This window comes from Carcharhinus amblyrhynchos, chromosome 15 (genome assembly GCF_965287045.1).
Source record: "Carcharhinus amblyrhynchos chromosome 15, sCarAmb.v2.hapA, whole genome shotgun sequence".
NCBI classification, from domain to species: domain Eukaryota; kingdom Metazoa; phylum Chordata; class Chondrichthyes; order Carcharhiniformes; family Carcharhinidae; genus Carcharhinus; species Carcharhinus amblyrhynchos.
This window is the reverse complement of record NC_137338.1, coordinates 2,067,811-2,095,432: the sequence shown is the minus strand read 5'-3', so window position 1 is coordinate 2,095,432 and position 27,622 is coordinate 2,067,811. Positions and strand designations below refer to the sequence as shown.

The following is a 27,622-nucleotide window of genomic DNA, read 5'->3' as shown; positions in this document are numbered from 1 at the left end:
TCTAACATTTGTGCTGTCACTAAAAAAAAAACTGCTCCGTTTAACTGTGAACGGGGTGCTTGATGGGGACAGTGTAGAGGGAGCTTTACTCTGTATCAAACCCCGTGCTGTACCTGTCCTGGGAGTGTTTGCTGGGGACAGTGTAGAGTGAGCTTCACTCTGTATCTAACTCTGTGCTGTACCCGTCCTGGGAGTGTTTGCAGGGGACAGTGTAGACTCGTATAGGTTTACGGCATGGAAACTGGTCCTACAACTTGTCTATGCCACCCAGGCTTGCCACTAAGGTCATCCCAATTGCCCTCATTTGGGACTGATTCCATATCTAAGCTTCCTATAGTGCAATGGAAATATTTATGCAGCCTCTCCTTATAACTCAAACCATCATGTCCTAGTAGCATCCTCGTAAATCATTTCCGCATTCTCTCTAGTTTAATAATATCCTTTCTATTATAGACTGACCAGAACTGTACACAGTATTCCAAGTGTCGCCTTACCAATGTCTTGAACAATTTCAACAAGATATCCCACCTCCTGTATTCAATGTTCCGACCAATGAAACCTAGCATGCCAAATACCTTCTTCGCTGCTCTGTCCACCTGTGACTCCACTTTCAAGGAGCTATGAACACATACCCCGAGATCTCTTTGTTCTGTAACTCTCCCCAACGCCCCACCATTAACTGAGTAAGTCCTGCCTTGGTTCAATCTACCAAAATGCATCACCTAGCATTTATCTAAATTAAACGCCATCTGCCATTTGTCAGCCCACTGGTCCAATTGATCAAGATCCCGTTGCAATCCGAGATAACCTTCTCCACTGTCCACTATGCCACCAATCATGGTGTTATCTGCAAACTTACTAACCATGCCTCGTATATTGTCATTAAATCATTAATATAAATAACAAATAACTGTGGACCCAGCACCAGTCCTTGAGGCACACTGCTGATCACAAATCTCCAGTTTGAAAACCAGCCCTTCATAACCACCCTCCATCTCCTGTCGTAAAGCCAATTTTGTATCCATTTGGCTACCTCACACTGGGTCCCATTAGATTTAAACTTATGCAACAACCAACAATGGCACCTTGTCATAGGCCTTGTTAAATTCCCTTGCAGAGGGAGCTTTAATCTGTATCTAACCCTATCTTGTCCCTGTCCTGGGAGTGTTTGATGGGGGGACAGTGTAGAGGGAGCTTTACTCTGTATCTAACCCTGTGCTGTATCTGTCCTGGGAGTGTTTGATGGGGACAATGTAGAGGAAGCTTTACTCTGTATCTAACCTCGTGCTGTACCTGTCCTGGGAGTGTTTGATGGGGACAGTGTAGAGGGAGCTTTACTCTGTATCTAACCCCGTGCTGTACCTGTCCTGGGAGTGTTTGATGGGGGGGACAGTGTAGAGGGAGTTTTACTCTGTATCTAACCCCGTGCTGTACCTTTCCTGGAGGTGTTTGATGGGGACAGTGTAGAGGGAGCTTTACTCTGTATCTAACCCCACGTTGTACCTGTCCTGGGAATGTCTGATGTGGACAGTGTAGAGGGAGCTTTACTCTGTATCTAACCCTGTGCTGTACCTGTCCTGGGAGTGTTTGATGGGGACAGTGTAGAGGGAGCTTTACTCTGTATCTAACCCCGTGCTGTGCCTGTCCTGGGAATGTTTGATGTGGACAGTGTAGAGGGAGCTTTACTCTGTATCTAACCCCGTGCTGTGCCTGTCCTGGGAGTGTTTGATGGGGACAGTGTAGAGGGAGCTTTACTCTGTATCTAACCCCGTGCTGTACCTGTCCTGGGAGTGTTTGACGGGGACAGTGTAGAGGGAGCTTTACTCTGTATCTAACCCCGTGCTGTACCTGTCCTGGGAGTGTTTGATGGGGGTACAGTGTAGAGGGAGCTTTACTCTGTATCTAACCCCGTGCTGTACCTGTCCTGGGAGTGTTTGATGGGGGGACAGTGTAGAGGGAGCTTTACTCTGTATCTAACCCCGTGCTGTACCTGTCCTGGGAGTGTTTGATGGGGGGACAGTGTAGAGGGAGCTTTACTTGTACTCGTTAGAGTTTAGAAGAATGAGGGGAGATCTCATTGAGACGTATAAGATGATGAATGGGATGGATAGGATAGAGGTGGAAAGACTCTTCCCGCTCAAAAAAGACAGTAGGACTAGGGGGCACAGCCTCAAGATAAAGGGGGGGCGGTTCAGAACGGAGTTGAGGAGGAACTTCTTCACTCAAAGGGTGGTGAATCTCTGGAATTCTCTGCCCGTTGAAGTGGTGGAGGCTGCCTCGCTAAATATTTTTAAGAAGCGGGTTGATGGGTTTTTGATAAGAGAGGGGATTAAGGGTTATGGGGAGAGGGCGGGAAAGTGGAACTGAGCCACGACAGATCAGCCATGATCTTATTGAATGGCGGGGCAGGCTCGAGGGGCCAGATGGCCTACTCCTGCTCCTGTTTCTTATGTTCTTACTCTGTATCTAACCCCGTGCTGTGCCTGTCCTGGGAGTGTTTGATGTGGACAGTGTACTCTATGTCTAACCAATGGGCTTGTGGGTCAGTGGATGTATAAAGGAAGGTGGACTTGTTCCAGTGCCCCTGACGTTGCAGACTGTGAAAAGCATTTCAAGGAAACAGTTAAAATTTTATCACAGAATGTAACAGAATTGCCAGAAAAACAGTTACATGAAAATTAGATCAATAAATATACTTCCGTGTTATTCAAGACTGCATCTTCTAAACAATGAGCGTTGCAATGGCTGCCTGCCAATGCTGTGCAATTATCAGACACAGCTCCGTCAACAAAGTACTACAACAGCAAAGGACTGCAGGTGATGGAAAGCTGATATAAAAACAATAGAAATGTACAGCAGGTAAGGCAGCATCTGTGGAGAGAAACATGGTTAATATTTCAGGTTTCTGATTTTTATTCTGCTGTGCAGACGGAGCTTTCAGACTGGCCCAGGTATTTCCAGCATTTTTACTGTCCTATAAACTGCTGTGCCTGTCTGGGCTACTGACCATATTTACATGATGTTAATGTGGCTTTATCCATCTACAGCAGCAACTATTCAGCTTGTACCCTGATGATGCCATTGGATTTCTCTGTTTGAGCGGAGTCTTTACATTAAAATCAGGGTTTGTCAGCTATGGAGTGTCACCCACTAGTTACCTCAATCACAGAATACTGACAGTGAAGACAAAGGCCATTTGGCCCATCAAGTCTGCACTGACTCTCTGACAGTATGTTATCCAAGTCCTCTCCCCCACCCTATCCTCATGGCCCCAAACATCGCCGTGGCTAATCCATCTAACCTACACATCTTGGGACACTAAGGGGTCATTTATCGTGGCCAATTCACCTAACTTGCATGTCCTTTACTCTGTGGGAGAAAACCCACGCAGACACAGGGAGAACATGCAAACTCCACACAGACAGTCACCCAAGGCCAGAACCGAACCCAGGACTCTGGCACTGAGAGATAGCAGTGCTAACCATTGCACCACCATGCTGCCTATTGGTGAACATGTTTCACAGATGAGCCAAGGTAGAGAAACGACTGCAGGGTAACCAACCATAATGGGTGTCACAGCTGCATGCAATTTTGGATCCTGTCAACTCCTAAAAGAGATAGGCTGATAGGTTTCAGCTTTGTGGGGTATAAACCAGCCTTCAACATATGTAAATAATAAATCCAGAATGGTGAGAACGTGGTTGACGAATCACCATACATTCCTTTAGTCAAAGCTAGATACAAGTAGATGAGAAATAAGAGGACATACTGACAGATCAGATGAAATAAAGCAGGAGGAGAGTCATGTAGGGCACTGCTTGTTTGCATAATGACCCATTTCTGTGGTGTAAACTTTATCTTAAGATTAGCCTGGCAGCAACAGGCATTGGGAAAAAGATATCAGGCAAAATCTTCTGGCTCTTCATGCTGGTGGGATGCTCTGGTCGTGTCAACAACAAATCCCCACCGCGGATTTCCCAGTGGTGTGGATTGGGATCAATGAGAATTCCCATTGATCGTGGTGGGACCAGAAGATCCTGCCACTGGCTAACGGCATGCTGCCGACGGGAATCACGTCACAGGGAGGCCAGAGAGTATCACCCTAAGAGTAGCCTCTGGAAGATAGGGTGGACAGATAATGCTTAGGACAGTGGACACTGCCTCATGAAATTCTGCAATCAAAGATCTTTGTTTAGTGTAAATCTGAAACTGACAATGTTGGAATTCATCTTGGAAGTACCCTCTGAGGTAGAACTCTCCCAACGTGTTGGAATAAATGATCGTTCTGTACCCAAGATTCCTGAGATTATTTTGTTTCATAACCATCTCCCGCAACATGGACACTTGGACAATCCTGATCTGATTGGGTATAGTCAGAATGGATTTACAAATGGGAAATCATGTTGGTGAACTTGGAGATTTTTGAAGATGTTACGAACAAAATTGATAAAAGAGAGTTGATAGACTTTCGTAAGGTTTTTGGTAAAGCTCCCCCACAAAATAAAAGGGATAGGTGGCCATGTACTGCCATGGATTGAGGATTGGCTAAAAGGCAGAAAACTGAGAGTAGGAATAAACGGGTCATTCTTGCGAAGGCAGTTTGAGGCTAGTACGGTACCAGCTGTTCACAAAATGTATCATTGATTTGGATGTGGCGACTGAATGTAATATTTCTGTGTTCAAAGCTGACACAAAGCTAAGTGGCAATGTATGCTGTGAGGAAGATGTAAAGTGGCCACAGGAAGATTTGGACACACTTAGTAAGTGAACATGACAGACAGAATATAATGTGGAAAAATGAGAGGTAATCCATTTTGGTAGAAGGAACAGATGTGCAGAGTATTTAAGTACTAAGAAATTAGAAAGTGTAGATGTACAAAGATCACTGAAGGCTAGTGTGCAGGTGCACCAAACACCTGCAAATATTAGGAAGGCTAATGAAAGTGTTAGCCTTTATCGCAAAAGGATCTGAGTACAGGAATAGTGAGGTCTTGCTTCAATTGTATGGAAGCTTGGTTACACTGCACCTGAAGCACTGTGTGCAGTTTTGGTCCCCTTATCTCAGGAGGGATATTACTTCCATAGACGGAGTGCAACAAAAGTTTCACCACACTTGTTCCTGGAATGATGGGACTGTCTTACAAAGAGAGATTGGTCAAACTGAGCCCGTATTCTCTCAAATTTCGAAGAATGTGAGGTAGTCTCATTGAAGCCTACAAAATACATAAAGAAACAGATAGGATGGATGCAGGTAAGATGTTTCCCTTGGCTGGGGAGACTAAAACCAGGGGGCACAATTTCAAAATAAGGCCCCTTAGGGCTGAGATGAGGAGAAATTTCTTTACAGAGAGGGTTGCGAATCTTTGGAATTCTCTACCTCAGAAGGGCTGTGGAAGCTCAGTTACTGAGCATATTTAAGGCAGAGGTTGATAGATTCATGTTTAACAATATAAAGGGTTATGGGGATAGTGTCAGTAAAAGGCATTGAAATGTCCCATCAGCATGATTGTATTGAAGGGTGAAGCAGGCTCAATAGACTGAATGGCCTACTCTTGTTCCTATCCTAGCTGGTGCTCAAAATGGCTGCTGTGTTTCCAACATGACAACAGCGACAACTCCTCAGAAACAAATTCACTGGCTGCAAAGCATTTGGGACGTCAAAAGTCAATAAACACATTGTAGAAATGCAGGTTCTTGTTTTCTTTTAAACAAATGGATTATACTTATTGCTGTAATTTAAAAAGCACACACCACAGCTGAATGTACAACTAATGGAAATCCATAAAAACATCTGACCTCAAGGGGACAACTCAGATTTTGAACACCTTGTCACATTAGTCAGAGCGAAAGCGTCCATTGTTGCAGTGCTTTTTATCGGAACATTAGAATAAGAGGACGTCAGTTAGCCCCTCAAGTCTGTTCCACCATTTAAAGAGATCATGGCTGATCTGTGATTGACCTCTGTGGGAGGCATGTGGTATTGTTGCTGGATTAGTAATCCAAAGACACAGGGTATTGTTCTGAGGATTCGGGTTCAAATCCCACCATGGCAGATGGTGAAATCTGAATTCAACAAAAATCTGCAGAATCATGACAACCATGAAACCATTGCCAATTGTCATTAAAAACCCATCTGGTTCACTAATGTCCTTTGGGGAAGGAAATCTGCCATCCTTACCTGGTCTGGCCTGTATGATCCAAATCCACAATGTGGTTGACTCTCAAATACCCCCAGCGATGGAAAATAAATGTTGCCCAGTTAGTGACACCTACATCCCATGAACAAATCAAAAAATTAATGCCCACCTTTGCACCTTGGGTTGACCTAAATCTATCTTTTTTTTAAAAAAAGCAACTGATCTAAGTTGTTCTTCTGTACAAGAGTTCCCAAACTTCTACTACTCTCTTTTGTGTAGAATTGTTTTCAAAGTTCACTCCTGAAAGTTTTAGCCTCTAATGTTAGATAATAACCTCCAATACAAAACTCTGGTGAGGCCGCACTTGGAGTATTGCGTACAGTTCTGGTCGCCGCAGTATAAAAAAGATGTGGAGGCATTGGAAAGGGTGCAGAGGCGGTTTACCAGGATGTTGCCTGGTATGGTGGGAAGGTCTTATGAGGAAAGGCTGAGGGACTTGAGGTTATTTTCGTTAGAAAGAAGAAGGTTACGAGGTGACCTAATTGAGGCATACAAGATAATCAGAGGGTTCGATAGGGTGGACAGTGAGAGCCTTTTTCCTCAGATGATGATGGCTAACACGAGGGGACATAGCTTTAAATTAAGGGGTGGTAATTATAGGACGGATGTCAGAGGTAGGTTCTTTACTCAGAGGGTAGTAAGGGCGTGGAATGCCCTGCCTACAGCAGTTGTGGATTCGCCAACTTTAAGGGCATTCAAATGGTCAGTGGATAGGCATATGGATAACATTGGAATAGTTCAGGTTAGAGGGTCATTAGATTTGTTCCACTGGTCGGCGCAACATCGAGGGCCGAAGGGCCTGTACTGCGCTGTAATGTTCTATGTTCTAATACTGGACACCACAATCTGCAGAAATAGTTTCTCCCCATCTCCACTATTTATTTCCCTTAAAAGCTTGCAATATGTTGATGAAATCATTGCTTAACCTCCTAAATTCCAGGGAATACAACCCAGTGTGTGTCAATTCTACTCAACTGTAACTTGGAATACAGGTATAATTCTGGGAGTTCTAGACTGTATTTTCTCCAAGGCCAGTATCACCTTTCTAAAGCACACAGAACTTTTTGTTTACTTTCATTCATGGGACATGGGCATCACTGGCTGGCCAGCATTTATTGCCCATCCTAGTTGCCTCAGGGCAGTTGAGAGTGAATCGCATTGCTGTGGCTCTAGGGTCACATTTGGCAGGCCGGGTAAGGACAGCAAATTTCCTGCCCTAAAGGATGTTAGTGAACCAGACAGGTTTTTCCAATAATTGACAATGGGTTTTATGGTCATCGGTAGATTCTTAATTCCAGATTTTTTTTTAATTGAATTCAAATTCCATCACCTGCTGCAACGGGATTTAAACCCAGGTCCTCAGAATATTAGCTGAGTTTCTGGGTTAATAGTCCAGTGATAATATCACTCAGTCATCACCCCCCAACACTGCTCCAGATGTGGCCTAACCAGGGCTTTCTCCAGCTAAAGTATGACTTCTAACCCTTTGTTTTCTAGTCCTCTGAATATAAAGATCTCGATTAGCATTCTTGTTTATTTTCTAATTTTGATTATTTCTGTATCATTTCATGATTAATCAATAACCTCAATTCCCAGGCCTGTTTTCAGCTTCACTTGTGCCATCCTTTTTAAATCCTCAATGGATTTGCCGATACTGAAATCCATTTGCTAGTTTTGTTCATTTTTTTTAATTCTTCAATGGGATGCATTTGTTGCCAATCCCTAGTTGCCCTTGCACTGACTGGCTTCTGTCAGGAAAACAGAGGTAGCTTTAAGGGATTTATATTTAAAGTAAAAGTTGATTTATCAGTCATGAGCAAGGCTTACATTAACGCTGCAATGAAGTTACAATGAAAATCCCCTAGTCATCACAGTCTGGCCGGTGCCTATTCAGGTCAATGCACCTAACCGGCACGTCATTAAAAACGTGGGACGAAATCAGAGCACCCGGATGAAACCCATGCAGATATGGGGAGAATGTGCAATCGCCACACAAACAGTGACCCAAGCTAGGAATCTGGTGCTGTGAAGTGCTAACCACTGTGCTACCATGCTGCTCCAATTTATATTGTTGAATAGCAAAAATAAGATACAGTTTTAAGTGAGTTTGATTTCGTGCTTCTGTATAAGAAAGGGTAAACCTATATTCATGCTAGACAAAAGTATGTGTGAGGGTTTGCACGGTTCAAACTATGCTTCTATTGTGCTTAGACAGGGCTACGGTGTGAGAGATAAACAAGACAACTGGCTGATACATAAATTTATTGCTTAGCAACCAGGAGCAGCTTTACGGTAGGAAAGCTTTTTGAGCGGTATGATGGCACAGTGGTTAGCACTGCTTCCTCAAAAGCACCAGGGACCCGGGTTTGATTCCTGGCTTGGGTCAGTATCCGTATGGAGTTTATGGTTGCCATGATGTGGAGATGCCGGTGTTGGACTGGGGCAGGCACAGTAAGAAGTCTCAAAACACCAGGTTAAAGTCCAACAGGTTTATTTGGAATCACGAGCTTTCATGTTGAGTTAAAGAGCTCGTGATCACCTGATGAAGGGTAGGGCTCTGAAAGCTCGTGATTCCAAATTAACCTGCTGGACTTTAACCTGGTGTTGTGAGAATTTTTACTGTGCGGCATTTGCACATTCTTTCTGTGTCTGCATCAGTTTCCTCCGGGTGTTCCAGTTTCCTCCCACAGTCCAAAGGTATGCAGATTAGGTGGATTGGCCATGATGAATTGTCCCTTAGCGTCAGAGGGACTAGCTAGGGTAAATGCATGGGTTATGGGCATAGGGCCTGCATGGGATAGTAGTCAGTGCAGACTTGATGGGCCAAATGGTCTCCTTTTGCACTGTAGGATTCTGCGAGTGTAGTTTTAGCTTAATTAATTAAAGTGAAGATAGGAAGCTGGAAAATGAACATCCCTCAGCCCTGCCTGAGGAAAAGCTGGACAGTACATGGGTGCTGCCAAAAAGCAGATCCCTAAGAACCAGATAAAGTCCAGACAACCAGGCAATTGGAACAGAAGGAATATCTTAGGAACGCTGAGGATAAAGAAACAGAGACTAAGTTGTTGAAAAATGTACTGTTTAGGATAATTCACTGGCAGAACAGATAAAGTGTTCTGAGTTAAAGAGACAGCTGTATCAACCAGTTTTATTTGGGAAGGCAAACTTCACAGGTAATCAAGAGTTTGACGCCATCTTAATACCGTCTGGGAATCGACAGTTAAAGCAATTGTAAAGAATATGTGTGTAACAGTCAAGACAAAAAAGTCCTGAACGGAGAGATGTACAGCCTGGTTAAAAGTGGAACGGAAGGCCTGTTTGACGTTAGAAAACCTGGAATGGATTGTTAAGGCAAACAGCTGATGAAAATGATGGTTTGAAAGAAGATTCTAAAGTGTGTCTTTTTTAGGAGTGCATTTTGGAAACTCTCATGTAACAATTAACTGGGGGGTTAAGAGAAAAATCCATGGAAAATCTGTTGAGCTGCCATATGATCAGGGTGAAGGTATCTGACCATAGCCAATCTGTTTAAAGGAACTATGTGTTAGCCTAAATATACTTTGTAATCCATGTTTGTGAAGACAATAAGGAGTGCAAAAGTATTGCTTTATAGTCAAACTTTTTATGTTTGACGATTTTTTTTTAAATTAGCAGTTGGTAAGTCTGTTCCTCCATGTTTTCTAAAAGAGTAAAAGTTATAGTCTTTTGTGCCAGGGTTCCATTCTTGATTTTTTCTGTCCACTACAAACTGGGAGTGTAAGCTATTTCAGGCAGCAGTTCTATCATCCACAATGTTGCAGGTCTGGAGTCACATGTAGGCCAGATCAGCTATAAACAGCTGATTTCCTTCCCTAAAGGCCAGTAGCAAACCAAATGGGTTTTTACAACAATAAATGATCGCTTCACAGTCACCAATGTTAAAACTAATTCTAGATTCTAGATTTTATTAATTGAATAATTAGTATGAACCTCTGGATTATTAGTCCAGTGAAATTTCCACTATATCATCTCTCACAGTTAATCCATCAATTTCTCAGTGTAGATTTATGCTTCCATCCACACTATAGTGCCACCCATTTAGTATCATTGGGAAATTTGGTTATTTGCCTTTGTATGCCAGCAATTAAGTCCTTAATAGGTGCAATTAATAGCTGAGAGTGCAACTCAGATCCTCGTAGGATAACACCAGTCACATCCTGCGAGACAGAGCACTTGCCCATTAACCCTACTCTCTGAACCTGCCACTCAGCCAATTTTCTAACCACGTCAATATTTTGCCTTTAATTCCACAAGCTTCAACCTTAGCAAACAAAATCTTATGAAGAAATTTATCAAAATCCTTCTGGAAATCCATACAAATAATCTCCACTTTCAAAATGTTCCACCAGATTCATCAAGTATGACATGCCCTTTACAATTCCTGCCAGGTCTTTCTATTAGGTTGACCTTTTCATAGAATCTCTCAATGCAGAAGAGGCCCTTCGGCCCATTGTGTCTGCACTGACGTGAGAAAAGTTTGACCTATCTTTTCAATCGCATCTACCAGCACTTGGCTAGAATGTTATGACATGCTAAGTGCACATCCAGATACTTTTTAAAGGGTGTGAGGCAACTCACTTCTACCACCTTCCCAGGCAGCGAATTCCAGATCGTCACCTTTCTCTGGGTGAAAATGTTTTTTCTTACACTTTCCATCCACATTGTTTCCATCCATGTTAGTAATAATGTGGATGGAAACCTCATCTTGAACCTATGTCCCCTTGTGACTGACTCTTCAACTGAGGAAAGCAGCTACTCCCTGTACACCTCAATCAGGTCACACCCCTCAGCCTTCTCTGCTCCAACAAAAACAACACAAACCTATCCAACCTCTCTCCACAACTTAAATGTTCCATCCCAGACAACATCGTGGTGACTCTCCCCTGCACCCCCTCCAATACAATCACATTCTTCCTGTAATATGGTGACCAAAACTGCAGGTTTGGAAAGTGCTGTTGAAGGAGCCATGTAAGTTGAAGCAGTGCATCTTGTAGGCACACACTGCTGTCACTGTGTGTCAGTGGCAATGGGTATGAACTTTTAAGGTGGTGGATGGGGTGCCAATCAAGCAGGTTGCTTTGTGCTGCATGGTACTGAACTTGAGAATTGTTGGAGCTGCACTCATCCAAGCATTTTGCATCTCAATTCTCACTCGTGCCGTGTATGGTGGAAGGCTTTGGGCAGTGAGAAGCAATGTTTACTCTTAATTGTGCTGGTGCACAGAAACTCAAGGATAAAAGTGGCCATGTTTAGCAATGTTTCCCTTCAGATGTGCACATGCACAGTCCATGTCAATCTTAAAAGAACGACGTGATGCAACAAGCCAGTAAGACATAGCAACATTGGTCAGGAGGGTGGAATGTACAACCTTTGACCTAATCCTGAAGCCACAGTGTTCAAGTGGCTGATCCAGGAAAGTTTCTTGTCATTGGTAACCACCAGCATGCCAGTATATCACTCATTATTCTGGTCAAGGCAGCCTCGGTTCCACACACACAATGAAATATGGATTCAAACAGAGTTTGCAGAGAAGCGCTCACGGAGATGGGAGGCAGGGACACATTTGAAAAAAGGGAGATTAACCAGGGATGCTGGATGGAAAGGATGGTCAAGTCAAGTCTGATCTTCCCAGCTTGGGTCACTATCTGTGTGGAGTTTGCACATTCTCGCTGTGTTTGCGTGGGTTTCCTCTGGGTGCTCCGATTACCTCCCGCAGTCCAAAAATGTGTGGGTTAGGTGGATTGGTCATGGTAAATTGCCCCTTAGTGTCGGGGGACCAACTAGGGTGGATGGTAGGGGGATTGAATTTAGGAGTCGCAGCGTCATGTTGCAACTGTACACAACTCTGGTGCGGCCGCACTTGGAGTACTGTGTGCAGTTCTGGTCCCCACATTACAGGAAGGACGTGGAGGCTTTGGAGAGGGTGCAGAGGAGGCTTACCAGGATGTTGCCTGGTATGGAGGGGAGGTCCTATGAGGAGAGACTGAGGGATTTGGGGTTGTTTTCACTAGAAAGAAGGCGGCTAAGAGGGGATCTTATTGAAACATATAAGATGATTAGAGGTTTAGATAGGGTGGATAGTGATAGCCTTTTTCCTCGGATGGAGAAAGCTAGCACGAGGGGGCATGGCTTTAAATTAAGGGGGGGTAGTTATAGGACGGATGTCAGGGGTAGGTTCTTTACCCAGAGGGTGGTGAGGGATTGGAATGCCCTGCCTGCTGCAGTTGTAAATGCGCCTAGTTTGGGGGCGTTTAAGAGATCCGTGGATAGGTTTATGGACGAAAAGGGATTGGTTTAGGTTAGTGGGTCATTGTTTTTTTAATTGGTCGGCGCAACATCGTGGGCCGAAGGGCCTGTTCTGCGCTGTAATGTTCTATGTTCTATGATGCATGAAGTTACAGAAATAGTGCCTGGATGGGATTGTGGTCAGTACAGATTTGATGAGCCAAATGGCCTCCTTCTGCACTGTATGGATTCTATGATTCCACGTGGATTGGGTGCTGTTCCATTTCTGAGACAAGGTGCAGGAAATTGGACTGGCTGAGTTTGACATGATGCCAACTGAGTGAAATATTCCATTCCCCAACATTTCAGCTGAATACAAAATTCAAGACAAAAAAAATTGCTTTAAGCTAAATCATTTCCACCAGTCTTTCCCCACACAAACTGCCATCAAAGTAGATTAACAACGTAATCGAGTCCTTTCCCCAAAACTGTCCTCTGCAGCTGCATGATGTATGAATTTTGGCAGCAGCATGTATGGTTTCTCAATTTCACTGTGAACTGTAAATAATGTGTGCTACAGTCAGGCTGACTGCAGTCTGGTCAGGCAGTAAGTACATTCCCAACATTTATAATTCAACTTCTAGTAAATCTACTCCAAACAGCTGTGATTCTGCACAGATCTGCCAAAGAACTTTCACCATTAAAGGAAAGACATTCAAATCAGTGAAGGAAAACATAAGGGATCAAAAAGGAAGTCTCCTTTGGGAGACTGGAGGTGTGGCTGATGTACCTAGTGAGTACAATGCATCTTCTTCACAAAAAAGGGTGCTGCCAATGTCACAGTAAAGGAGCAAATGGAATAAAAACTGACAAAGAGGTGATTGAAAGTTGATGTACTCAAACTCAGATTGGATGGTCCTATCACACATTAAGCTGACCTTTCCCCTCACCATATCTATGGTTGTAACACTACATTCTGCACTCTCTCCTTTCCTTCTCCCCTATGATCTCTTTATGAATGGTATGCTTTATCTGTCTGCACATTCTCCCTGTATCTGCGTGGGTTTTCTCTGGATGCTCCGGTTTCCCCCCTCAGTCCGTAAGTTGTGCTGGTTAGGTGCATTGGCCATGCTAACTTCTCTCTCTGTGTACCCGAACAGGTGCCAAAGTGAGGCAACTAGGAGATTTTCACAGTAAATTCATTGCAGTTTTAATGTAAGCCTACTTGTGACATGAATAAATAAACTTCCAACTGTATAGCGTGCAAGAAGCAATACTTTTCATTGTATCCCGATACATGTGACAATAATAAATCAAAATAGCAAGGTTGCTTGGCCCAGGTGAGTTGCATCTTTGGTATAGTTAAAGCTTTGAGAAACACAACCTTGAGTCTCAATTTCTCAACTCCTCCTCAGATTTGGGAATGGAAGTCAGAGGAGAGAAAATGGGAGAAAAGAGATGAGCCTGGCAGTCAAGGCCATCAGCCTAATAATGGTGACAGTAACACCAGCGCAAAATTTAATTTTTGTTGGAATTCCCTCACAAAACATTATTCACATCTTTTACTTCAAGAATTTCTTCTTGGTCTTTTGACTAAGATCAAGGTTCAGATCAAGCCCAAGATGGGGCACAATGCCTTGCCTTATCTTGTCAGCTTGGATCTTTTTTGTCCCTTTGGATTCAGTTGGAATTTGAATTTGGTTTGTGGAGCACACAAGGAATGGATTTAGATTTGCCCCGGTCCACTCGGAGGATTGGCTTTGAGTAAAAAAATTGAAAAAAAGAACTTCTTCACAACCCATGTCAAGGGGGATAGAATAGAAAAGCAGGGAGGTCTTGCTGCAACTGTACAGGGCACTGGTGAGGCCACAACTGGAGTACTGTGTGCAGTTTTGGTCCCCTTATTTGCAAAAGGATATATTGGTCTTGGAGGGAGTGCAGAGAAGGTTCACCAGGCTAATACCAGAGATGAGGGGGTTAGCTTATGAGGAGAGATTAAATAGATTGGGCCAGTACTCGTCGGAGTTTAGAAGGCTGAGAGGGCTTCTTATAGAGACTTACAAGATAATGAAGGGGCTAGATAGGGTACAGGTAGAGAGATTCTTCCCGCTTAGAAAGGAAACTAGAACTAGAGGGCACAGCCTCAAAATAAGGAGGCGGGGGGGGGGGGGGTGCAGTTTAGAACAAAGTTGAGGAGGTTCTTCACTCAAAGGGTGGTGAATCTCTAGAATTCTCTGCCCATTGAAGTGGTGGAGGCTACCTCGTTGAATATGTTTAAGTCACGGGTAGATAGATTTCTGATAGATAAGGGAATTAAGGGTTATGGGGAGAAAGCGGGAAAGTGGAACTGATCCACTTCAGATCAGCCATGATCTTATTGAATGGTGGGGCAGGCTCAAAGGGCTAGATGGCCTACTCCTGCTCCAATTTCTTATGCTTTTATGTTCTTATATCCCGCTGTCACCTTCTTTAGATGAAATGGGCACTTTTATCTGATTATGCCTCTTATAAGGCACTATGGAATATTTGATCACGTTAAAGGGATTAACTAAACAAAAGGATTGTTGTTGAGTCTAAATCTAAACCCCCTCTTGGGAGATCTATCTGCACGCAGTCTTCTGAACATGGCTCCGGGCTTTACTGCAGTCCTTTTGGTTTTTAAACAGCATCTTCAATTTGCTTTATAAGGCCAGAATAACCAACATTGTTAAAGTATCTTGTGGATGACTGGTGGGATTGGGAAGGCTTATAACTGCATTCAATCGAGAAATGTTTGTCTGCCTGCATATTTTTATGACCTGAGCATAATTTCTTCAAGTACAAAATACACACTGGAGAGCTGTGATCAACACGAGTAAAACAGATCCCACCTTTCCTCATCTTCCTTTACTGCCTGCTTTAAGCATACATCAGTGATTCGCTGCAATATGTTTAATTATAGCTGATTCATTTCTTCTCTATTACTATTAAAATTCCAAAATGACTCAAGTCCCGTGACTGTCTGCCTTTGCTTCATGTGATAATCAGTTCACGATCTTCAATAGAAGCCCAATACATTTCTTTCAACTTGTGTTTGTCTCACAGCAACCAGAACACGACCGTTAAATTAAGTAATTGGAGAAAGAAAGTTTTGGAAACATGTTCTTTCACAATTTTCAGTAACAGCAACCTTTTCCAAAAGGAAGTCCCACCCCAATTTGCCACTAACGTGGTCACAGTCAGCCCATCAAACAATATCCCATGATGAAAGAATGAAACTTCCATCACATCAGTCAACAACCTGAAGTAACTGCCATATTGTCAAAACAACCTCGAGTACTCCGCACTCTCTTCTTTCCTTCTCTATGAATGGTATGCTTAGTCCGTATAGCGCAGAAGAAATCGTACTTTTCACTAATAGGCTAATACATGTGACCATAACAAATCAAATCAATTAACTCTGAAAGTACTGCCCCTCAGTAAGTGTAGTGTTCCACACTCCCTCAGTACTGCTCCTCCAATAGTGCAGCACTCTCTCAAAACTGCCCCTCCAACAGTGCGGCACTCCCTCAGTACTGACCCTCTGACAGTGTGGCACTCCCTCAGCACTGACCCTCTGACAGTGCGGCATCCCCTCAGCACTGACCCTCTGACAGTGCGGCATCCCCTCAGCACTGACCCTCTGACAGTGCAGCATCCCCTCAGCACTGACCCTCTGACAGTGCGGCATCCCCTCAGCACTGACCCTCTGACAGTGCGGCACCCCCTCAGCACTGACCCTCTGACAGTGCGGCATCCCCTCAGTACTGACCCTCTGACAGTGCGGCACTCTCTCAGTACTGACCCTCTGACAGTGCGGCACTCCCTCAGTACTGACCCTCTGACAGTGCGGCACTCCCTCAGCACTGACCCTCTGACAGTGCGGCATCCCCTCAGCACTGACCCTCTGACAGTGCGGCATCCCCTCAGCACTGACCCTCTGACAGTGCAGCATCCCCTCAGCACTGACCCTCTGACAGTGCGGCATCCCCTCAGCACTGACCCTCTGACAGTGCGGCACTCCCTCAGTACTGACCCTCTGACAGTGCGGCACTCCCTCAGCACTGACCCTCTGACAGTGCGGCACTCCCTCAGCACTGACCCTCTGACAGTGCGGCACTCCCTCAGCACTGACCCTCTGACAGTGCGGCACTCCCTCAGCACTGACCCTCTGACAGTGCGGCACTCTCTCAGTACTGACCCTCTGACAGTGCGGCACTCCCTCAGTACTATACCACGACTGTGGTCCTGGAATTTAAGTTCAAATCTCCAGAGTTGGACTTGAACCCACAACTTGAACCCAACCTCTCAGCCACAGCTGACATCAAAGCAACAAAAGTAAAGAATGCTCCACTTTTGGTGGTTAGGGAAAATGGCATGAAGTTAAAATCTGACCACTCCACAGATGGCACCGTTGACTTACCGATGAAATTCAGGTACCCTTCTCCTCCCAGAGCATGCGTGATGAGACGGATCATTTTGTGTAACTGCATGCCACGGTCTATCACTACTGTGAAGGGAGTCAGAACACTCATGTTCGTATACATTTCCGCATCCATCAGCCAGAATGCCAGGGTCTTGTCTCCAACAAGTGCCTGTGTAACAATAACATAAACGAATGAAGTGAGGGAGTACCTAGTTGAGATGTGCTTGTAGAGAGGTAACATGGAGAACTTTGCCGGATTCACTTCAATAAATCACAAATTTTGCTTCAACGTAGGATGCACGGAAGTGAAGCTTGGACTCTTAAGCAAAGAGATGGTTAAGGGCAAAGGTGTTCAAAATTATTGATAATTAATAGAAAACAATGTCTCCAGCATCAGGGGGTTCCATAACCAGCAGTCACAGATTGAAGATAATTGCCAAAAGAACCAGTGGGAAGGTGGGGAGTAATCTTTTTGCACAGCAAGGTGTGATCATGAATGCGTTGCCTGAAAGAGCAATGGAAGTAGGTCCATTTGTAATTTTCAAAAACGGAATTGGGTAAATACGTGTGAAGGAAAAATGTGTACAACTACAGAAAAAGAGAAGGGCAATGGGGTTAATTGGATATTTCTTCCCCAAGAGCCAGCACAGGCATGATGGGCCAAATAACCTCCTTCAATGCTGAATCATTCTATGAAACTATAATAACTCGAGGGGTCGACTGTAAAGGAACAGTGTTTTCATTGCACAGCATGAAGTAAAACAAAAATCATAAACCTGTGCTGAACACAGCAGGTCCCAACCAGGACAATGGAATAATGGACCCACTCAGAGGTCTGCTTTATACAGGGCTTGGTATATGAACTTCATCTGGTTGGCTAATTACTAATCCTCAGGAAGCTCATATTCAACAAGTCCTTCAGGGAGGTCAATCAGCGATTCCCCATGCAAGTCCTGGGGGTTATCACAGAAATATTAATCCATTTGAAAAGCTCGTTCTCGATTCAGCTTCCCCAACACTTCCTGGTCCAATGTACCAGGCTATACAAGGTCAAGCGCGAAGTTCCGTTCTTTTGCTCTACTTCCAAAAGGTTTGTGAACCTTGCTGGTCTACACTTTCATAGGCACAATACATAAACTTCTTAGTGACATTCTTCACATGACTTTCATTCATCTGAAGCAAACCAAATCCTGGTCTCACAATGCTTTCCAACAAGTATGAAAGTTGGCAAATTATGTTATAGTTATATAAAATGTTGGTTAAGCCACATAGTGTGGTGACCAGAAATGGACACAATCAGAAGGATGTGGAGGCTTTGGGGGGGGGGAGTACAGAAAAGGTTTACCAGGATGTTGTTTGTTATGGAGGGTATTAGCTATGAGGAGAGGCTGAATAAACTGGGATTGTTCTCCCTGGAAAGACGGAGGCTGAGGGGGCGACCTGATGGAAGCTTATAAGATTATGAGGGGTATATTTAGGGTGAACAGTTGGAAGCTTTTCCCCAGGCAGAAATGACAATTATAAGGGGGGAAAGTTCAGTGGAGATTTGCAGGCTAAGTTTTTTTGCACAGAGGGTGGTGGGTGCCTGGAATGCACTGCCATAGTGAGATGATTGGAGCAGTTATGTTTGTCACATTTAAGACTTATCCTGATAGGCATATGAACAAACAGGAAATAGAGGAATGTAAGTGGTTGGTCTAGATAGGTAAACGTGATCAGCACAGGCTTGGAGGGCTGAAGGGCCTGTTCCTATGCTGGACTGTACTTTGCTTCTTTGTCTTTAAGTGTTGTCTTTAGTGATCAGGAATGAAAATCCCTGTTGATTTTCTTCCTTCTTGCAAAACCGAGGGGTGCAGAGGTCAATGCTAGCTTATAAATTACCTCCCAGGCTGAGGTCACTGAACACAGTAGAGAACAACTTGCATTTACATGTTGTCTTTAGTAAAACATTGAAAAGCACTGCTACTTCTTTGAATGCAAAGCACTTTGTTTAAAGTTTATTTATTAGTGTCACAAATAGGATTACATTAACACTGCAATGAAGTTACGGTGAAAATCCCAAGTTGCCACACTCCAGCGCCTGTTCGGGTGCACGGAAAGAGAATTTAGGATGGCCAATGCACCTGATCAGCACATCTTTCTGACTGTGGGAGGAAACCGGAGGAAACCCACGCAGGCACAAGGAGAAAGTGCAAACTCCGCAGACAATGACCAAGTCAGGGATCAAACCTAGGTCCCTGGCGCTGTGAGGCAGCAGTGCTAATCACTGTGCCCTACCAGACATCTGGTGGTTGTGAAAGGTGCTTTATAAAAGCAGGATGCCTGGCTGAGTGCCAAGGCAGATGAAATACAGGCATACGCTGACAGAAACAATTTGAAACGGTTCTATGAAGCCCTCAACGCTCTCTATGGACCTCAATCTCTCGGGAGATCCCCCCTCCTGAGTACAGATGGTACAACTCTCATTACAGAGAAGGCTCAGATCCTGCAGAGATGGGCTGAACACTTTGAAGCCGTCCTCAACCAACCACCATCTATTAACGATGAGGCAACAGACTGGATTCCCCAGGTTGATACCAACAGCACCATGGATGACCCACTGGTAGTAGCCTAAGTCACGAAAGCTGTCAGCCAGCTATCCAGTGGCAAAGCCCCAGGGACAGATGCCATACACACAGAGATCTACAAAGCTGCTGGTGCTGCACTTACCGAGAAGCTCACCGAGCTGTTCCAGTCCTTTTAGAAGCAAGGATCCATTCCTCAGGAACTTAAAGATGCTTCCATCATATGCCTCTACAACAGGAAGGGCAATTGGCAAGTATGCAACAACCACCGAGGAATCTCGCTGCTCTCCATCACAGGAAAAACCCTCGCAAGAGTCCTGCTAAATTGTCTGGTCAGTCATCTGGAGCTGGGCCTACTTCCAGAGTCACAATGTGGCTTCCGTAAAGGTCATGGGACCACTGACATGATTTTTGCTGCGCGCCAACTTCAGGAGAAGTGTTAGGAGCAGAACCTTTGTTGACCTCGCAAAAGCCTCCAACACTGTAAGCCGACAAGGCCTGTGGAGGATCATGTCAAAGTTCAGCTGCCCCCCCAAATTCATTCAGATGGTACGGCAGTTCCATGATGGCCAGAGTACTGGATGGTGGAGAATCCTATGAGGCATTCCCAGTCACCAATTGCGTCAAACAGGGCTGTGTGCTCGCACCCACACTGTTCAGCATGATGTTTACTGCCATGCTGAATGATGCCTTCCAGGACAGTGTTGCTGGAATCAGCCTCAAGTACAGAGTGGATGGGAAGCTCTTCAACCTGAGGAGACTTCAAGCTATTACCAAAGTGAAAGAGACTGTTCTGAGAGATTTCCTCTTTGCCGATGACTGCACCCTGTATGCTGACTCAGAGCCAGAGATACAAGTCGGTATGGACAAATTTTCCATCACTTGTGACAACTTTGGACTCACCATCGACATTAAAAAGACCGAAGTCATGCACCAGCCTGCTCCTCGTGCACCGTACACAGAACCCATAATCACAATCAAAGGCCAGAAACTACAGGCAGTGGACCAGTTCACTTATCTTGGCAGCACCCTCTCCCAAGCAGTGACTATTGATACAGAAGTTAACCGCAGAATAGCAAAGGCAAGTTCTGCTTTCGATAGACCGTGCTCCACTGTATGGGAACGTCAAGGGATCAGCCCAGCAACAAAACTGAAGGTCTACAGCACCATGGTACTCACTACCCTCCTGTATGCCTGTAAAATGTGGACTGTGTATCGAAGGCATGCAAGACAGCTCAATCATTTCCATACGACTTGTCTTCACAGAATATTACACATCAGATGGCAAGACAAAGTACCAGACACTGACGTTCTCTCGAGAGCAAGTCTACCATCGGTGTTCACGCAGGGGGACATGAATATAGCTGAGGAGGACATTGGGTTGCAGGGGTGTAAAATAGACAGTATTACGGTTGATAAAGAGGATGTGCTGGAAATTCTTGAGGGGCTGAAAATAGATAAGTCCCCTGGTCCGGATGGGATCTACCCTAGGATTCTCTGGGAGGCTAGAGAGGTGATTGCAGAGCCTCTGGCTCAGATCTTCAGGTCGTCATTGGTCTCTGGTGTAGTCCCGGAGGATTGGAGGATAGCGAATGTTGTCCCATTGTTTAAGAAGGGGAACAGAGACTTTGCCGGGAATTATAGACCGGTGAGTCTTACTTCTGTTGTGGGCAAGGTTTTAGAAAAAATTATTAGGGATAGGATTTATAGTTATTTGGAGTGTAATGAATTGATTAGAAATAGTCAGCATGGTTTTGTAGCAGGTAGGTCGTGCCTTACTAACCTTATTGAGTTTTTTGAGAAGGTGACCAAAGAGGTGGATGGGGGTAAGGCAGTTGACGTGGTATACATGGATTTTAGTAAGGCGTTCGATAAGGTTCACCATGGTAGGCTTCTGCAGAAAATGCAGATGTATGGGATTGTGGGTAATCTAGGAAGTTGGATCAGGAATTGGCTATCAGATAGGAGACAGAGGGTGGTGGTGGATGGTAAATATTCATCATGGAGTGCAGTTACGAGTGGTGTGCCTCAGGGATCTGTTTTGGGGCCACTGTTGTTTGTAATTTTTATTAATGATCTGGATGAGGGTATAGTTGGGTGGATTAGTAAATTTGCTGATGACACCAAAGTTGGAGGTGTGGTAGATTGTGAGGAAGGGTGTCATAGTCTGCAGGGAGACTTAGATAGGTTGCAGAGCTGGGCCGAGAGGTGGCGGATGGAATTTAATGCGGAGAAGTGTGAGGTAATTCACTTTGGTAGGAGCAACAGATGTGTCGAGTATAGGGCTAACGGGAGGACTTTGAATAGTGTGGATGAACAGAGGGATCTAGGTGTGTGTGTACATAGATCCCTGAAAGTTGGGAATCAAGTAGATAAGGTTGTCAAGAAGGCGTACGGTGTCTTGGCGTTTATTGGTAGGGGGATTGAATTTAGGAGTCGCAGTGTAATGTTGCAACTGTACACTACTCTAGTGCGGCCGCACTTGGAGTACTGTGTGCAGTTCTGGTCCCCGCATTACAAGAAGGATGTGGAGGCGTTGGAGAGGGTGCAGAGGAGGTTTACTAGGATGTTGCCTGGTATGGTGGGGAGGTCCTATGAGGAGAGACTGAGGGATCTAGGGTTGTTTTCGTTGGAAAGAAGGCGGCTAAGAGGGGATCTTATTGAAACATATAAGATGATTAGAGGTTTAGATAGGGTGGATAGTGATAGCCTTTTTCCTCGGATGGAGAAAGCTAGCACGAGGGGGCATGGCTTTAAATTAAGGGGGGGTAGCTACAGGACGGATGTCAGGGGTAGGTTCTTTACCCAGCGGGTGGTGAGGGATTGGAATGCCCTGCCTGCTGCAGTTGTAAATGCGTCTAGTTTGGGGGCGTTTAAGAGATCTCTGGATAGGTTTATGGACGAAAAGGGATTGGTATAGGCTAGTGGGTCATTGTTTTTGTAACTGGTCGGCGCAACATCGTGGGCCGAAGGGCCTGTTCTGCGCTGTAATGTTCTATCAGTCCACACACTGCTGATGAGAGCGCAGACCCGGTGGGCAGGTCATGTCATCCGTATGTCGGACGAGCGCATACCCAAGCAGCTCCTTTTTGGGGAACTCTCTGCTGGAAGACGCTTGCATGGGGAGGCTGAATAAACTGGGCTTGTACTCATTAGAGTTTAGAAGAATGAGGGGAGATCTCATTGAGACGTATAAGATGATGAATGGGATGGATAGGATAGAGGTGGAAAGACTCTTCCTACTCAAAAAAGACAGTAGGACTAGGGGGCACAGCCTCAAGATAAAAGGGGGGCGGTTTAGAACAGAGTTGAGGAGGAACTTCTTCACTCAAAGGGTGGTGAATCTCTGGAATTCTCTGCCCGTTGAAGTGGTGGAGGCTGCCTCGCTAAATATTTTTAAGACGCGGGTTGATGGGTTTTTGATGAGGGCGGGAAAGTGGAACTGAGCAGCGACAGATCAGCCATGATCTTATTGAATGGCGGGGCAGGCTCGAAGGGCTGGATGGCCTACTCCTGCTCCTATTTCTTATGTTCTTATGTAAACGTTTCAAAGACACACTCAAGGCCTCCCTGAAGTCGCTTGACATTGACATGACCACCTGGGAAAGGCTGGCACAAAACCACCCTACCTGGCGCTGCCTCATCCACAAGGGCTGTCAAGCTCATGAAGCAAGGTGTATTGCTGAAGCACAACTTAAGCACGAACTGTGCAAATCCAGAGCCACTAGTGCAACAACTACAGCGTCTACACAAGCCTGTCCAATATGTGCCAGGACATTCCGTGCCCAAATTGGCCTGATCAGTCATCTTCGGACACACCGCATCCAGCCTCAAAAATGGTGTCGAGGTCCTCATCGATGATGATGGACGAACAACATATAAAAGCACGTCTTTGGTAACTCCACTGGAACAGTTAGTGAACAAGAGTTAAAATTGAGTCACCGTGACTCAAGAGTTTCAAACAAATCAGAAAAGAAAAGCAAAATACTGCTGATGCTGGAAATCTAAAATGAAAACAGAAAATGCTGGACAAACTCAGCAGGTTTGGCCACATCCTTGGACAGAGAAACAGTTAATGTTTCGAGTCTTCTACAGAACTAAAGGCAGGTTTTGTAGAAGGATAATATGGACTTGAGACATTAATTCCTGTCTCCCAGTCCACAGGTGCTGTCAAACCTGCTGAGTTTTTCCTGTATTTTCTGTTTTTATTTGAGAAAGAGGTCTGTACAATGTTTCAGATTTCATTTTTTTTTGCAGAACTGCTACTGTTTATGGGTAAAATACTGTCAAAAGTATCACCACACTAAGGATGTGAGCTTTTCAAATGTTCAGAACAGCCACTAGCATTTTGGTATGGTTGGAGAGCCATCAGCTTTATCAGTCTTCTTCATAGGGTTTATCTACTGAGGGAGCGGAGAGGATTTGTAATTTAAGCACAGTCATCAGAACATTCTCAAGCAGTCATTACGGAGTAAATTAATTAATTTGAATGCTAAAATCTAATCCGCCAAAGGAAAAGAAATTAAGATCTAGACAAATCTTCAAAAGAGCTTGGCAGCCATGTTCTTACAAGACGTGCCATGGCCATTGCAGTGCATTGCGCTACGGTGGGTGAAATATAGAAAGGAAAAGTTACTCAAGTCATGATGTTCAAATAAATAATTGTATATATATATTAGAAGTAAGAAAGGGGATGGCACAGTAGCACAGTGGTTAGCACTGCTGCCTCACAGGGTCAGGGACCCATGTTCAATTCCCGGATTGGGTCATTGTCTGTGTGGAGTCTGCACACTTTCCCCATGTCTGTCTGAGTGTTCTCCGGGTGCTCTGGTTTCTTCCCACAGTCTGAAAGATGTGCTGGTTAGGTGCATTGGCCACACTAAATTCTCCCTCAATGTACCCTAACAAGCGCTGGATTGTGGCGGCTAGGGGAATTTCACAGTAACTTCATTGCAGTGTTAATGTAAGCCTTGCTTGTGACTAATACATAAACTTTAACTTACTTTTAATATATACAGCATTGCACAGGCAATCACACAATCCATAAAGTGGACAGAGAGGGCTGTGTGATTTATTGCTGTTGAATTTATTTCTCTGTTGAATATGTAGATGCGTAGTCAAACGGGTAGGTTTTAAGGAGCATCTTAAAGCAGGAGAGAGGGGCGAGGTGGAAAGATTTTGGGAGGGAGTTCCAGAGCTCTGGGCCAAAGCAGCTGAAGCACCACCACCAAGGATGGAGTGATGAAAATCTGGGATGCGCAAGAGGCCAGAATGGGAAGAAATCAGGAATCTCAGAGGGCTATGGTACAGGAGGTTACAGCAACAGGGAGGAGTTGATTTGGAAAATCGGAGTGAGAATTTTAAAATCAAAGACATTGCCGGAATGGGAGACACCAGTCAGGAGGGACAGGGGATGATGGGTGAACAGTGACGTAAAACGAACAGGAACAGAATTTTGGATGGTCTTGCATTTACAGAGAACACAACATGGGATGCAGGCAGGGGTGCAGTGGAAAGCGATGGATGAGGGTTTCAGCACCAACTGAGATGGGGTGCAGTCAGATGATAGGACACAAATGGAACTAGGCCATCCTGGGTGCGTTCTCACAGTGCACAGTTGCAACCAACCCCAAGTCAACGAAAACCAGATGAGGGAGTTACCTGGTCATGGCTCTCAGCGTAGGCAATGCATTTCTCACTATACCGCCTGTTTGTTAGAGTGTAGACGATGTTACCCATATTCCAGTCCTCATCCTTCAACTCTTTCAGTATCTGCAGTCGTTAAGAGGAGTTACAGTTTATACATTGTCCCGTGGCACAAACACTTAGTTAAAAATAAATCACATTAGAGCATCAGAGTCTGAAGCTGACAATCAAAATTGGTTAAAAATTTCATTATCTCTCTGCAGTCTGGCTCCCCAGTCATTTCATATTAAAACAGATTAAATTTATACGCAAATCTTTTGCAGTTATTATGCAATAGAAAAGCAATTAAGTCACAGGTAACAGATAAAAATCCTGTGGCAATAGCTGACTTGTTTTACAAATCAGATAATAGCACCACTAATTCTGTTCAGAGAGACACGCAATCCCGGCTCGGCCAATTGTGGGATTTTTAATCCGGCTGCACAGAAAGGTCTCCAGCTCCACAAGAGAAAAGCTGGCAGGTGGCACTGCGGCTGTACGCCCAATTAGGAGCTGAAAGGGCCATGGCTCAGTGCTGACGAGCTTGTGCCCACTGCCAGGCACTATCTGTAGGCAGTCACTCACTCAACGTGAACATGCTGAAAAAACAGAGCAGGTCTATTAATGTTTCTCAAAAGAGAAATTATCACAAGTGTTCTGACAGAGACACTCCACCAGCAATGTTAATCTACCTTTCCCAATGTCAAATGAAAATGGTTCCCTGTGTCTTCCCAAGCATTGTAGAATCATAGGTTGAAGGATATAATGTGCCACAATCCCCACATTCCCCGAGTTAAAACATTGGAGAGGGGTTGAGGGGGAAGAACAAATGCTTTGAAATCATTTAACGGCCAAAGGCTGAAGGTGGGATCAGTGCCCCTCTGGGAGAGGACGTCCCGCCTCAGAGAGCCCCTGGTCAGTCAAAGGTCAGCAGTGCTCGATGTGCTTCATAGTGTCAGCAGGAGCGGTGACCACTGCTGGTACTGCACCCTGGTGATGAACAGCAAGCAAGTGCTTGTGGGGAGGCGAGGGAGATGGGGCAAGACATCATCCAATAGGCCGTGGGGTGAGGACTGGGGGCAGGGCATGCTCTGGGAAATTTGGTGATCTGGCCTCTTGGCGTGGGCCAAGTTACATGGCTGCCAGTTACGTTTATTTACCTTTGTTGCCATACAGAGCAAAGCACATAAGCACAGTATTAAAAACAAGGACAACAACAACATCAGGCAATACACACATAGAAATTACTCTCTGTTTCTGACAAGTCTTCAAAATGTCACTCCATTTTCAGCATTCACAACAAAGTATGCCAAGTATCAATAATTCAATGTGAAAAAGAATTGTGACCATCAATACATGAACCAAATTTCTGTAGAGTACACCGATGATCATGCAAAATACCACTGCATGTAAAGAACTTTGTAGGCTGAAGTGGTCAGGCCATGTATCAATTTATAAACTTCAATAAAATCAAAAATCAGTCTTCTCTGAAGATTATAATCCAAGAATTCTTAAACGCTCCTCATAAGGTATTCACCTCATGCCTTCCATTTTCCTGGTACACATCTTTGCACTCGTGCCATAAGGTGACTGGGGGAGTCTGTTGGCAGGCAAAGGGATGTCTGGCAAGTGGGAGGCTTTCAAAAGTGTGTTAACCAGGGTTCAGGGTAAGCACATTGTTTTTAGAGTGTAGGACAAGGCTGGTAGAAGTAGGAAATCCTGGATGACTCGGGATATTAAAGTCCTGGTCAAGAAGGAGGAGGCACATGACATGCATAGGTAGCTGGGATCAAGTAGATTCCTTGAAGAGTATAGAGGGTGTAGGAGTAGGGTTAAGAGGGAAATCAGGAGGGCAAAAAGGGCAAAATGAGATTGACAGATAAGGCAAAGGAGAATCCAAACAGCATCTACAAATACATAAAGGGCAGTAGAGTAACTAGGGAGAGACAATAGGACTTTTTGAGGATCAACAAAGTCATCTATGTGCTGATCCACAAGAAACGGGTGAGATCCTAAATGAATATTTCTCATTTTTATTCACTGTTGAGAAAAACATGGATGTTAGAGAACTTGGGGAAATAAACCTGGATATTGTCCAGAATTTGCCGCATTTGGACAGAAACTGCTTCAGTATCTCAGGAGTCGTGAATGGTGCTGAACATTATGCAGTCATCAGCGAACATCTTTACTTCTGACCTTATGATGAAAGGAAGGTCATTGATGAAGCAGCTGAAGATGGTTGGGCCTAAGACATTCCCCTGAAGAATTCTTGCAGAGATGTCCTGGAGCTCAGATGATTGACCTCCAACCACCGCAACAATCTTCCCGGTATGACTCTAACCAGCCATGGGCTTTCCCCTGATTCCCAGTAACTCCACATTTGTTCAGGTTCCTTGATGCCACACTTGGTCAAGTAAGGCTTTAATGTCAAGGGCAGTCACTGACCTCATCTCTGGAATTCAGCTCTT

The 27,622-nt window shown here is 44.7% G+C and overlaps 1 protein-coding gene across 2 annotated transcripts in view; it reads right to left on the bottom strand.

Moving 5' to 3' along the window:
- Positions 1-27,622, bottom strand: part of gbe1b (glucan (1,4-alpha-), branching enzyme 1b) — a 509,684-nt gene that overhangs the window by 123,379 nt on the left and 358,683 nt on the right. For both annotated transcript variants that reach the window (XM_080203341.1, XM_080203342.1), the window contains exons 11-12: positions 25,131-25,241; positions 16,903-17,074 (exon numbers count right to left, since the gene is read on the bottom strand). In XM_080203341.1, coding sequence (XP_080059467.1) covers positions 16,903-17,074; positions 25,131-25,241 — 283 coding nt within the window. The remainder of the gene's footprint in view (positions 1-16,902; positions 17,075-25,130; positions 25,242-27,622) is intronic.